The 13,851-nt window shown below is 38.2% G+C and overlaps 1 protein-coding gene across 1 annotated transcript; it reads right to left on the bottom strand.

Moving 5' to 3' along the window:
- On the bottom strand, positions 2,221-9,874 carry LOC109834809. Its single transcript, XM_020402825.1, has 7 exons — positions 9,775-9,874; positions 9,243-9,592; positions 4,989-5,289; positions 3,832-3,909; positions 3,673-3,743; positions 3,536-3,603; positions 2,221-2,577 (listed from the first exon to the last, which is right to left on the bottom strand). Exons 1-7 carry the CDS (start codon positions 9,872-9,874, stop codon positions 2,571-2,573), a joined length of 975 nt encoding a protein of 324 aa, XP_020258414.1. The 3' UTR covers positions 2,221-2,570.

The raw sequence follows: 13,851 nt of genomic DNA, 5'->3' as shown, positions 1-13,851 counted from the left end.
TCTTATACATGTGTATTTCTACTGTTCGGAATATTTGTCAAAAAATAACTATGTGCTAAAGTAACCACAATCAAGAAGAAAGAACACCGAGATTTACGTGGCTCAGTAGACTAACTTCGACATATGCATGTCCACGGCTCACGGGCAACAATACGAGAAATCCCCTATGTATCAGGGAGAACTACAAGAGGACCTACTCAACTCTCGTCTCTCAACCTTTCAACCTCACATACATAATCAACTCTCATATTATCTCCAAAGCCCTCTCCTTACAATATCTTTTGAATGGACAAAGACTGTGAAATACTCTCCCAATGATGTAATCTTTTACACGGACAAAGACTACGAAATCCTCTGTTTGGGAAGAAAGTTAATGTCTTCATTGATGTAGTCATTACAACTTCAGTCGTTACAATGACAACAAAAAAAGATAGTCTTTTATAAGACACTTACACAATGAAAACGAAAAAAATACAACCCTCGTTAAAACAAACGTAACGGACATTTATCATCCGCTGCTTGCGTGGGATCTTAGCCTGTGACGGGGATGTTGATATCCGTGGACTACCAAACGATCAGATCAGATCCGGAGCTTCGTTGATTCGCGAAGGAATCAAGAAACCGAAGCAATTATCTCAGCAACAGCGAGATAATCACTCTTCTCGAGATCACCGCAACGAGGCAATCTCAAGGAAAGGAACCGGGAACTATAGATCTGGCTAGCTCCTCTTCTTTATGCTGACGAACTCGATCCGATCTCCTCCTCTCTTCTGAAATTCGTGTTCCTTCAGTCTTCAATCCAGCAGGGTTTCGCCAACGCTCAAGAATTCCAGATCTGAAAAAATGAAGGCCCTGAGGCTGTATTTATAGGCTTTGGGACCTCTGTTTTCGGATAAGAACAATCGATTCACTCTTATCTTCAGTTATAACCACTTAACCACGTTCTTGGATGATATTTTATCAGTTAAAATAAATCCAGACGGTTAACGGTCGAAAAACAGCTTAAATCTGCCAAAAACTGCTTTCAGGGGCTGCTTGGCCGAGACACCACTTGGTGTCTTAGCTTTGGCCTGAGCTTGGTTTGGCGTGTTATGTCCGTTTCTACCGTATCTTCATCGTCCGAATTTGGAATCACGCAATTCAAAATGCATCGGAAAGCCGACGAGAAGATCTACGAGCTTCCATGATTGAATCATATGTGGAGTAAACAGGACACGAGGGGCGCTTCGTCTTTTGTAAGCGACGCGTATCTCCCGATCCATTCGTGTTTCCGTTATTCCGAAGTTCCGTTGCTTCGCATGGTTCGTCGACTCACTTCATGCGCTTATCGTCATCAAATGAGCTTCTGTGACTCGGATAGCGACGTTCATCGTCTTCTTTCTATCTCGAGCCGTGTACGGGGACCCATAGGTAATTTTTGACGCCTACATCCTCGTCTTTCGCGTAATATTCTTGAATCAGGCTACGCCCTCTTCTAACCCTAGATTACAAGAATATTGGCTCTCTCTCTCTCTCTCTCTCTCTCTCTCTCTCTCTCTCACTACAACAAAATACAACATTGCCGACGAAACAAAAACGTCGGCAAAAGTTTAAAAAACGTCGGGAAAAATCTTTCCTGACGCAAAATGCAGCGTCGCTAACGCGTCGCCAAAAGTGCGTCAAGGAAAGTATTTGGCGACGCAAATACATTGCGTCGCCAAAAGTACACTTTTGGCGACGCGTCATGCGTCGGGAAAAGTATATCTTTTAGCGACGCATAATATTTTGCGTCGGCAAAAGTGTACTTTTGGCGACGCATGCAGCGTCGGCAAAAGCTATGCGTCGGCAAATATATAGCTTTTAGCGACGTAAAATTGTTCGTCGCTAAAAATTATACTTTTGGCGACGCAAGTTAGCGTCGGCAAAAGTGCAGCTTTTAGCAACGCAGAGTGAAGCGTCGCTAAAAACTATACTTTTGGCGACGCAAGATAGCGTCGCTAAAAGCTATACTTTTGCCGACGCAAGATAGCGTCGGTAAAAGTATAATTTTTGGCAACACATAATTATACGTCGGTAAAAAATATAATTTTGTCGACACTAATTTGCATCGCCAAAAGTAATATTTTTTCTATCAACTACAAGCCTACACTGAACCTGAACATCCACAAAAAAATTGCTCCCATTCACATCAACAAAAAAACCAAACATCAAATTATACTCCAAACAAGTTGCATATTATGATAAACAAAGAATTTGCTCCCGTTGCAAAATAATTACATTCATTTTCATTTCCAAGTCAATACTCAAAGGCCTGTTTAAATATTCCAGTTTTCCATATTCAGTGTTTTCCATTTCAGAGAATTACACATTATAAGATTTACAGGAAACTAAACTAAGTTAAAAAAATAAAACTTGAAGTGAAAGAACGACACGATCAGTGAACCTCTTCACAGATGAAGGTATACTCTCTGGTAGACTTTTTACAACTCTGTCTAACTCCTGCATTTGTTGCTTTGCAGTCACTCTATCAAGGCCACAGTACATATTCATAAGCTCTTTCATGTGTGGTAGCCTTTCTATCAGTTCTTTGATTATTTCCTGTTAGAGAAAATGCAACGTTAGATTATCAACTACAAATATATAGCTCAAACAAATACTACTATATATTTTATAGCGCTTAGATACACTAACATGTTCTTCGGTGAGACTTAAAAATACTACAGATTGATCATTAAGTAGGGGGAACAAAAGCAAGATTTTCAAGCAAAATCATAGCAAAGATCATGACTAGAGGCATTTGAAAATTACACAAAAAGGAAATTATTTGGAGGTAAAGATCACCCTTTTCTAGCTCTACTTCCAGCAACACCAGCATGTTCAGAGAACAAAGAACCTCCAATTCCTATAAAAATAGGCAACATTCTCCAGTTCCTTGAAAATACACTCCCGAAATAAAATTTTAAATCACATTTTTATCACCATTTCTCTAGCTTCCACTTTCAGATCATATTTTCAGAACCAAAATAACTACACAGTTATGGAGTTGATACATCTAGAATGAAGCCCTGTTGAAACATTGTATCTACTTATCTAGTCACCAGATTCATGCAATTATGAAGACCATAAAAATCATCTTTGTCAGCCATATCCAACATTATCCAAATATGAGAAGTAAAAGCAAATTGTAATTCCCAGACATAAAGAAAATCATAACCCAATAACCTAAAATGAAGCTTTTTTCATTAGGAATCATTAACGATAGCTCCTAAACAAAACAAGGATCTTAATAACTCAGTGGTTTTTCCTGTAAAATGACCAACTAAATGACTTCGCCAGATCTCATTATGGAACTAAATGTCTGCAAGAAAACACATGGAACTATGATATCAGGATCAGCAAAAAAACTGTATGTGCTGCTGCAAGGAAAAAAACTACATAAATAAACAGGTTTAAAAAAAACAGAAGTTGACTGCCTCTCTAGTATCAGTATTGTCATAAGCAAGAAATAGACGAAGAATAATGTCATTCGTCATTGAGAACGTCCAAAAATTCATACCTTATGCGACTCAATGAGGCAATAGCACGAAGAGCACTTCGGATCATGTCTTCATTACGGTCAACTTCCTGCTTAACAGCATCCGAGGCAATAGCACGAAGAGCACTTCGGATCATGTCTTCATTACGGTCAACTTCCTGCTTAACAGCATCCAGCTTTGGCTTATGATTAATAGTTCTCTCAAGAGGGTCAACCAATGAATCCAAAACTACAACAGAAATTTAATTTTGTCAACAAAGGAGTTATTGGTTACGAGGAAATTTAGAACCATATGTTAGGAGAATCAAGTCATCAACCTGCAAGGACAGCAGAAGGACATTTCACTGCAAGCTTTGAGAGAATAAGGTGGCAAGGCATCTTGACATCATAATGATCTACATTAGGGAAAAAAAGATGAAGGAAACATTAGAAATATTGCTTTAAAGTCAAGTCTTCAACATTGTCACAAACAACATGTTTATATCAGAATTGACTATCAGAATAAGTATGGTTACAAGTGCACATGAATCCAGATTAATTATAACAGGTGTTAAAAGAACGAGTATAATCGTTATCAAAGGGTAAAGTCACATATCATGCATGGTTACATTCAGGAAGTGTTATCGCCATGTCCTAAAGTATAAATAACTTATTGGGCAGAATAGCTATACACCATAGTCGGGGAGGAATTCCTTGAAAACAATCAGTCACACAAAGTTTTAAGTCCTACTTGAAGTTTATGCCATGTTCTAAAATTTATAATGATCCTGAGAAACACACAATATTTATGAAAAAGAAACACACAATAGTTAGGTGTCTGCAAAGAAGGCCAAAAAAGATCTAAACCACTAGTAAAGTGTGATATTTACCCGATCAGTGTCCTTAATTAGCATCAGGAATGTGGATATCATAAACCCTCAACATATAACAAATAATAATAATAATCTAGAGATAAAGCTTCATTAGTTTCCACATTACCACAAATGGATATCATGTAGTCTGCAGCATCAATCTTGAATAATTCCCGTAAATTTCTAAAGAGGCACGTATAGGATGAAAATAGGTTTAAAAGATAATTTATTTCAGTAATTTTTGTGCCATAAAACATATCATAAGCCATAAAAATTATGTCTTTTTAAAGCATTCAATCGAACACTAGACATGCATCGAAACGAACCAGAACAAAAAACTCATCAATTTCAAAGGCAAATTATCATGATGATATTCAATAGATCAGATCTTACTGCTTTAAACATAAATAAATCGATAAAATGCTCAGAATTCAAAAAAAAAATGCACAGATCTAGAACAAGAGCACCCAAATCTCTGATAAATCTACTAAAAACCCTAGATCCAATCTAAAGCTAATCACAGTCTAGAATCGCCCAAACGAGATCCAGATCCCGCATAAAAACTTCACATCAACTGAAATCTAAAGAAAAATTAGACAGAACAAGATCGAAATCAAGCTCACCTTTGAACGAGATCTCGTCCTTGAGTTGAGAATACAGAGCGAGAGAGAGAGGGAGGGAGGCGGCGAGAGAGCTCTGACGATGACGAGATCCGACGGAGGCGGCGGTGAACTTCGACGGAGGCGGATATCTCCGACGATGGCGGCGGTGAGCTTCGACGAAGGTGGCGAACTTCAGAGAAGAAGCACGGTTTGGGGACGATTTGCTGATGAGAGAGAGAGCGGGGGTGGGGGTTTTGGCTCTTCGTGAAAATAAAAGGGGGCAATTTTCCCTCCCTTTTACGAGTGGGAAAATTTTGGGGGGCTGTTTTGGCGACGCGGATAAATAAATAAACGTCGTAAAAAATATGATTTTTAGCTACGCTAAATAGATACGTCGGGGAAAGAATACTTTTAGCGACGTTAGTCTAATACGTCGCGATAAATGTGTACTATTAGCGACGCTAATTCTAAAACGTCGCTAAAAAACTATACTTTTGCCGACGAAAATAAAAAAACGTCGGAAAATCCATAACTTTTACCGACGCTAAGTTAAAACGTCGCTAATAGTATACACTTTTAGCGACGCTAATTATAAACGTCGGGAAAAATATATTTTTTGCCGACGCTAACTAAAAGCGTCGGGAAAAACATAATTTTTGGCGACGTATTTAACCATGCGTCGGGAATAAGCGTCGGGAAAAGTGCAATTTGTTGTAGTGTCTCTTCTGCTTGGTTTTTTCTCCAACAATAGAACAATATATATAGGGAAACTAAAATCCTATCTTTAGCCTAATTTCCTAATTAAAATAGGATCGATTCAAACTCCTAATCATGATGAAACACAATCTCCTAATCATGATGAAACCCAAACTCCATTTTCGTTGAGCCATATGGTATCTTTCTTTTCTTAGAAATAGCATTCAAGTTTTTAGGTATATTTTCATGATTTTATTTTTATTTTATTGGGTATGTTTGGCAACTTAATTGGATTTAAAATCTAAGGTAGGCCATAGTCAAATCATGTGTTTGGGCCCTCGTTAGGGGTTGTATTCGAAGTTAACATTATTTTTGGAAGAGTGGATTTTAATATCCAACGTAGCCCAAATTCGAATCACGTGCTGGGACCCTCATTCAAGAGTTCAACATGACCACCTTCTACAGCCTTAGCATACTACATGATACGTACGTGCGTCACGATACGACTTGTAGCAAAAGATACAGATCTTATACATGTGTATTCCTACTGTTCCGAATATTTGTCAAAAAATAACTATGTGCTAAAGTGATGCATGCGTGTCGAACATTTATGACCCGTGCACTCAAAGAAAAAAATAACTATAAAAGGTGAAAAACTAGATAGAAATAGAATGATTTAGTTTATAAACGTAAAATCCAATGAAGCAATTAGGGGAGAAAATGAAACAAAAAATGAGAACCGAATTGCCACGGATGTAATGAAGAGTCTATAGATATATACACATATTTTCACGTTTCAGGCGTACAAAAATCAGTGAGACTTTTCGAGTAATTATAAAAACATTAATTAAATTTTTTTTCCCTAATGGAAAATAAGGAATTAAATCCGGGAGGAGTCATCATTAATGTGAGATGTATGCGCCTTTATGAAAAATAGCAGAAGTAGCAAAAGTTATAGAATCATATATGCAGCATAGCTAGCTAGTTATATCATATATATTTCTAGTAACAAGGAAAGCAAAGAAACTTAAAGGATTTGGCAGTCACTTGCCATGAAAATTTTTCATTGTATTTTTTGTCACCATCATCATAAGTAATTATCTGTTTGTTAGGGAATTTAGAGTTGTCGGAGACCATTGTTTATCAGATGATGCCAATTACTTTTTTTTAAAACTAGGCTGGAACTTAAATACCCGGCCTATTGTTTCATCACCTTTACACTTAAATACCCTAAGTTGTAAAAAGCATCACTCTAATACCCTAAGATGTTAAAAAATAGCACTTTAATACCCTAAAAATTTGACACTTAAATGCCTATTGTTTCACCGCCTTTACACTTAAATATTCTAAGTTGTAAGAAAGTAGCATTTTAATACCCTAAGTTGTAAGAACGTAGCACTTGAATACCTTTTGTTAATTGTCAAGACAGTTTCCTAAGAATAATCCCATGATCACTAACAAAAGATACTAATGTGACATTTTTTCACCGCGTAGGGTATTAAAATTCTACTTTATACAACTTAGGGTATTTAGGTGTAAAGGTGGTGAAACAATAGGGTATTTAAGTATAATTTAGCCAAAAAAAACTAGCAGAATATGGAACGCTGATTTGTTATCCACTTTATCCTGAGCATTACCGTATTCTTCACTGCATAATTACGTCACAACAATGCATTCAAGGTAGCGTGTGAATCATTGAGCAATGATTGATTTGGAAAATGGGAATGATTGATATTGGGACCTTCTTATAATTTTGTCAAAATTATTAGCACAATTAGTTCTTCATGTTTCACATGATTCGAACGTTATATGACAACCAATAATTGTTTGATGTTTGTTTCAATTTAGTTGCCCGACACAAAATTAATTGAAATCATAAACGCGGGTTTATGCTCAATGGACACTCTCCAAAATCCTTGGATTCGATTATATGTAGATTAAAATACTCTTCTCTGAGACCAAAATCGATACCTGATGACAATCCTCTTACGTACATATAAGTCACATACTGAAGGATAGATTAGGTTAAATTTAGTCCCGCGAATTGATAAACACAGTGGGATTAACTGATTAATAATAAATGTCAGTGGATTATCAGTACATAGCAATTTTATCTAGGCTGCATCAAGGTGTGCAAGATCGATATGCAGATTGCAGACTCCTCCATATAAATGAATTATAATGCAAGTAAAACAAAACGTAGAGGGTAAAAATATGTCCATTGTGCTAAAATCAATGAATCCACAGTTACACTTAATTATAGTTGCCAATAAAAGTAGAAATTCTATGTCTCCGTTGAAGAGAGAGAGTTCAAGAGCCTGTAATGCAGAAACATTACTTTTCTTTTTTTTCTTTTGTGAAGCTTCACGAAAAGCAAGATCTAGGGTTCACAGTTTTGAGGACATTGCTTTCTGAATTGAAGAAACTTATAGAAACAAGAAATTGATCCGGTTCTACCAATTTCTTATACTTTCCTATGGTGCATATATATGTTTCTATGTAGCCCGTATATATATGCACTAATATGCACCAAACATAAGCAATCAGATTATGTCATATAACCATAAAAGCTTCCATTGCAGAAAATTTATGTTTATTTTATGATTGTTTTCCCTTTTTCTTCTTAAGAAAAGAATTCGTACCGCACTGAAAAAACAAGAGATGAGTTTGGATCACTTCAGTACACACACAAGCTTCCATTGCATGCTCTAAGATACATTTCAGTTTGTCAGAAGAATCAAATATTTGTCTCCATTTTATCATTTAGATCAAAAAAAAAAAAAATCTAGCACATCTTCCAATGCATCACCAAACCAATAAAGCTTCGTAAGAGTGGCAACTGCGTGGGAGAGAGGACAGCATTCTCAGACGAACAGAATAAAGTTCATGATCCACGATACATCTAAACGATTCAAATTAAGACAGTTTCTGTAATTTAAATTAAAAAAAAATTAAAAAAGCAATCGAAGCGAAGAAAATTAAAAGTTAAATCAACAATCTATTACAGTGCAAATAACATCACAAGAAACTGAAGCCACCAACACTATTGGAAATAAAATCCCACTCTTGACATTGTTATAACTCTGTAATAAACTCCTCTAAACCAAAAGAAGAAAAAAGTAAAAAAATAAAAAAGAGATGCATTTTAAACGATCATATATATCTTCAATATACCCCGAGAAACCACTCATTAATTAAGAGCAAATGCATTAGAAAAACCAAGGTATCACCTATATACATATAGAAATAAACGTGACTTAATATAAAACTCTCCTCTTACCTCCTTTCCTCTTAATTAATTATTCACTCTTATCACAAAGGAGATGATGAAACCCTAATGGATCCGAGGTTCCTCTCGGAGCAAACGATCTTCTCAACACCGCGATCAACGATGCCTGCAACCGACATGATCTCTCCGATCCATATTTAACGAATGGGACACCAAGAAGATTTAGAAGAACGAAAATAAAAGAAAAGGAAAGGGGAAAAAAATAAATTTAGAGAATTTTGAGTGAGAATGAAATGTTGAGCTAGCTAGATCAAAGGGGCAACTGAAGAACTCGAAGGATCCGGCCACACTGAACCTCCCATAGCGGAGCTCCAGTACATATAGGATGAATCACTTGCACCATTTAGGGCTTCAAATGGATAGTTAGCTTGCCATTGATCACCAGCACTGTTGTTGCCCATATTATTCAAATTGTTGCCGTCCTCAACCTTCACATCCTTCACAAACCCTAGATTCAGACTCTCATAGCCTTGTTGCGGTCCTTCGTAAGGCAACGCGGGCTGCGCGTACCGATCCTCTACTTTCCTCGGTTGCTTCATGCTCGAGACAAGCAGCGACGCCGCTTGAGATCCAAAGCTTGCTGGATACTCATTATTCAAGAAACAAGACTGCAGATTAGAGGAATTATTGTTGACAAACCCTGTCGACAATTGATCTGAATGAGGAATCAAACCACCAAGACCAAGGGCTTCATATCCACCACCAAGATTCACATCACCATACAGGAAAGAACTGAGATCAACAGATGTTGCCAAGTTATTAACAATCGACGACGAAGATGCTCCGGGCCGCAGGGTCGCGACCGTTCCGCAGCGCACTTACAGTGGCGGCGGCGGCGGCGCGAGAGGAGGAGGAGGGTTGTGGCGCTGGTGATGTTTCTTGAAGTCGCTTGTTCTTGCGCGCAGCCGCCGCGACTGAACATTCCGGGAGGGTGCTCGGCGCCCGCGTGTCAGTAGCGCGTTGCACGCCTTGCAGAAAGTGGCGCGGCTGCGACAGGCTGTAGTTGTTGTAGTAGCAGAACTGTGTTCGGACGCGAGTCGCAGCGCGGGCACTCAGCTGCTGCGGCTGCGGAAGCCTCTGCCGTGCTGCTTGCTGCGCCATGCGAGCAGACACGGTCTTTTAGCTGTCGTAGTGTTGCTTTGTGAATTTGAATTTGTTGAGGGGATCATCATCATCCTCTGCAAAAAGTAAAGGGTGTTGTGGTGAGAAATGGAAATATTAGTAATAATAATGATTTTGATTGATCGAAGTTGGGGAATTGAGGAAGGTTCTGAGACAAGGGGAAGAGAACAAAATGGGCATGCAGGAGAGAATTATTGAAGTGATAGCGATGGAGACCTGTGTCCATTGGTTGCTGCTGCCCGTTTGCTCACTATCACACAGCATCTTAATCTGTTTGTTTGATTTCGTTGTTTCACAGGGACAAGGAGAATCCTGTTGTTTGATGAAGCTGAGGACTAGTTTGTGGTGGCTGAGCAAGTGGAGGCTCTTCTTGAAGAAGATAATGAAATTGATGACGATGGTGATACGAGTGACTATGAATATGAAAGAGAGGGGAATCCCTAGGGAGAGAAAATCGAGGAGAGAACAATCTCTTTGAGGGGGTGCCTTTTGCTTTTGTGTTGGGTTGTAGTTCCCTATGAGAGACTAATCTACTAATATTGATTGATTTCAAGAATTGAGAAATTAGCTAGCCTCTCTACCTTAAAAGAAAGAAAAATTCTCATTTGAAAGGGACAACACGGTCCGTGTTGGGCTCACACCGGGCTTGATTTTGGGTTGGTAAAACCGTTAAGGGTCAGAGGGGTGGGGTGGGTGTCAGTGCTTTTGCAAGGACAGGCAATGGGCGCACCCATGTGGGCAGCTATGAGCTAATTGCATCTCCTATCTCTAATTCTCTCTTCCAAAGGTAAATAGCTGTAGTGGTTATATTTGATTAAGGGAGCAAACGGATTCGTGTAGTTCTTCGAGGGATCTCCTACCACCCCCACACAATTATTCTCCCCTCTCAATTAAAGCAATCCTCCTCATCTTGTCGATCTCTCATCACTGACAGCATGTGATTTTATAACAGTAAGATTTTAGTAGTGGTACTGAAATCTTGGATATCTATACATCAGATGCACTGTGATGATCCTTCTTTCTTGTTACCTACGAAATATTGACAATTCCTGTCTTAATTAATTACGTATATAACATCATCTGCATCTAACGTACGCCCTACGTAAAATGTTACTATAAGGTCTCAACTCAACAAAACTCTTCTGCTTTTCTCTGACATTCATTAACGAAAATATTCATTGGAGCGTTGTCTTCTCTATAAATACGAGATGTCTCAACCGACATGATTCCCTTGCACATCTTCAAAACACCACGAACTAGTACTTGTCTATTATCATTAATTAAAAGATTATTGGATTAACTGAATAACAGACATTGCATCTCCTTCTATCCATAGGCTACCGACTTAACCCAACCTATTAATGGCTTTGAGCCCTTCTCAACATCCTCTAATCTCTGCATGCAAAATATTATTTTCCATTAAGGGGTTGTTTGTTTGCCCAAATAAAGGGAGAAATGTGGGGGTTTGAAATCAGACAAGAAGGCCACATAGGATTTTGGTTTCAAGACATTTTCATTCCCTATGTTTGGTTCGCTGGGTGATTTTTAAAGAAATGAAGGGGGGTGGGGTGAAATGGGTTGCCACATCAGATTTTCAAGAAAACCAATTTCAGACAAAAAGTGGCTAAAATGGGTTGAAAATGTCACATCTAGGCATATTTAAATATTTAAAGTATTGTCGCTGAATATTTAATTGGAAAACTCAATTGATTTCTTGATTTCTGTATGTTCAAACAAACCCAAGAAATGAGAATCAATGTTTTCCAGCATATGATTTCAATGTGAAACAAACCGAGGGAAAAAAAGCTGGCGGTCTGTTAGGTGCATTTTAGCGGGCGTTTTTCTCCCGCTATTGTGCGCCTCCGCCTGGATCTAGCATGAAGAAGAAGAAGAAGAATGGCAGTAAAGGGATCGTTAGCTCTACATTGAGAGACTCTATATTTGTCTATCCTTCATCCTCTCCTACTCAAATAGCTAGGGGATCTGAGGAAACAGAGGAGATTGAAGGAAGTGAGGAAAGCAATAGAACAGTAGGAGCAAGGGGAGCTTCACCTCAGGAGCTAATGGGGAGTACAGGTCCGATAGGGGCAAAGAAGAAGATTCTTATGGAGGAAATTCTGGCAAGAACAAGTTCTCTCTCAGATCCACTCCAACAGAATAGATCTGGCCAAATCCTTGCTCGGAAATTAGGTAAGAGCCCTAACTCAATATCTTGGGCTGATGATATGGAAGAAGAGTATGAATCTGAAATTGATGGAGCTGGTAATGAGGCTGAAAGTAATATTGAAGTTTTCACACCATTTGTAGCTCAGTCTAATAAAGAGAGTATAAATTTTGAGAAGATTAATCTGGAAGATGATGAACCAAATAAAGAGGACAAGGATTCAGGCAAAATGAATGATATACCTGAAGTTAAAAAATCGTTTGCTAGCTTATTCTCAGATAACAGAAGGCCTGAGAAAGGATTATCTCTTAATTTTGTCCCACCCTCTCCAACTAATGCTGCTGTTTTCTCTAAAGAGGAATGGAAAGTAGGTGAAGAATACTGGAAGAATGCCTTGATAGGCCATGTTATAGGACTAAATGCTAAATTCAAATCTATGGAAGCTTATATCAACAAAGCCTGGGGGAGGATTTCAATTCCTAAAATCACTTTGATTAAGTCAGGTGTGTTCTTGTTTGACTTTCAATCGGAGCAACAGATGAGGAAAATTTTAGAAGCAGGGCCTTGGTTCTTTGGTTCTAGACCATTGGTGCTTAAACCATGGTCAATTGATACTGAAATGGAGAAAATACAAGACTGTTCATATCCTATGTGGGTGCAATTTCCAAATCTGAGACTCAACTTATGGAGTGCAATTAGTATCAGTAAAATTTCTAGCCTCATTGGTTGTCCTATAACAACAGATATGCTCACAGCAACAAGGCAAATGTTAAGCTTTGCAAGGGTTCTTCTTGAGGTAAAACTACCACTGAAGGAACAATTACCTGATTCTATTGAAATTCAAGGGCCTGATGGTGAAAAATATAAGCAGAAAGTTGTATATGAATTAAAGCCAAAATGGTGCACATTTTGTAACATGATTGTGCATGATACTGACTTCTGCAGGAGACAAAAGATGAGGAAAGTATGGGTACCAGTTAATAGGCAGAAGGAAATGCAATTACATAGTGTACAGGCATCACAAAGTGTACAGACTGATATACCAAATATACTGACAGGATTAAATTCTGAAAAGGGGGGGTATATTGAACAAGGAAGGATTGGATACTAATAAAGGGGAAGGAAATCCAACTGCAACTCCAACACAGAATCAGGCAACTCCTACTCAAGATGCTGAGAAAAACATGTACAGTTCAAAAGGTAAAGGGAGAGCTGTTGATAATGGCTCACCTGACATGCACGGCATAAGACATGAGAAAACTGGTTTTGCAAATGTGTACCAAATCACTTCTCCAATAGTGAATGCATCTGGATTCACAAGTGTCAGTAGAGCAAATATTGCAAGGAAAGCAAAAATCAATACTTCTATGGATTCAAGCCTGAAATCTCAATTCTCTCCATTGGACTCTCAAGTAAATGAACTTGACCCTTGTTATATTGACAGGGGTGGTAATCAATGAAATGCAACTAGCCATATGGAATATTAGAGGGTTTAATAAATCCTCTAAACACCTGATTGTCAAGCAATTCATATATCAGTACAATCTTCCCCTTATAGCTCTGTTAGAAACTAAGCTCTCTGAAGACAAAATGAAGCAGATAGCAAGCAAAAT

Source organism: Asparagus officinalis, chromosome 3 (genome assembly GCF_001876935.1).
Source record: "Asparagus officinalis chromosome 3, Aspof.V1, whole genome shotgun sequence".
NCBI classification, from domain to species: domain Eukaryota; kingdom Viridiplantae; phylum Streptophyta; class Magnoliopsida; order Asparagales; family Asparagaceae; genus Asparagus; species Asparagus officinalis.
Note: the sequence above shows the minus strand (reverse complement) of the source record. Positions and strands in the feature narration are given on the sequence as shown.

What these genes read in the sequence shown, in the direction of transcription:
- LOC109834809 (XM_020402825.1), bottom strand. Translation starts at nt 9,874, where the DNA reads ATGTTCAGTCGCGGCGGCTGCGCGCAAGAACAAGCGACTTCAAGAAAC. An exon ending in TCCTTCTGCTGTCCTTGCAG is followed by an intron (nt 3,744 to 3,831) that starts GTTGATGACTTG and finishes TTTCTGTTGTAG; the next exon opens with TTTTGGATTCATTGGTTGAC. An exon ending in AGCTGGATGCTGTTAAGCAG is followed by an intron (nt 3,604 to 3,672) that starts GAAGTTGACCGT and finishes GCTGTTAAGCAG; the next exon opens with GAAGTTGACCGTAATGAAGA.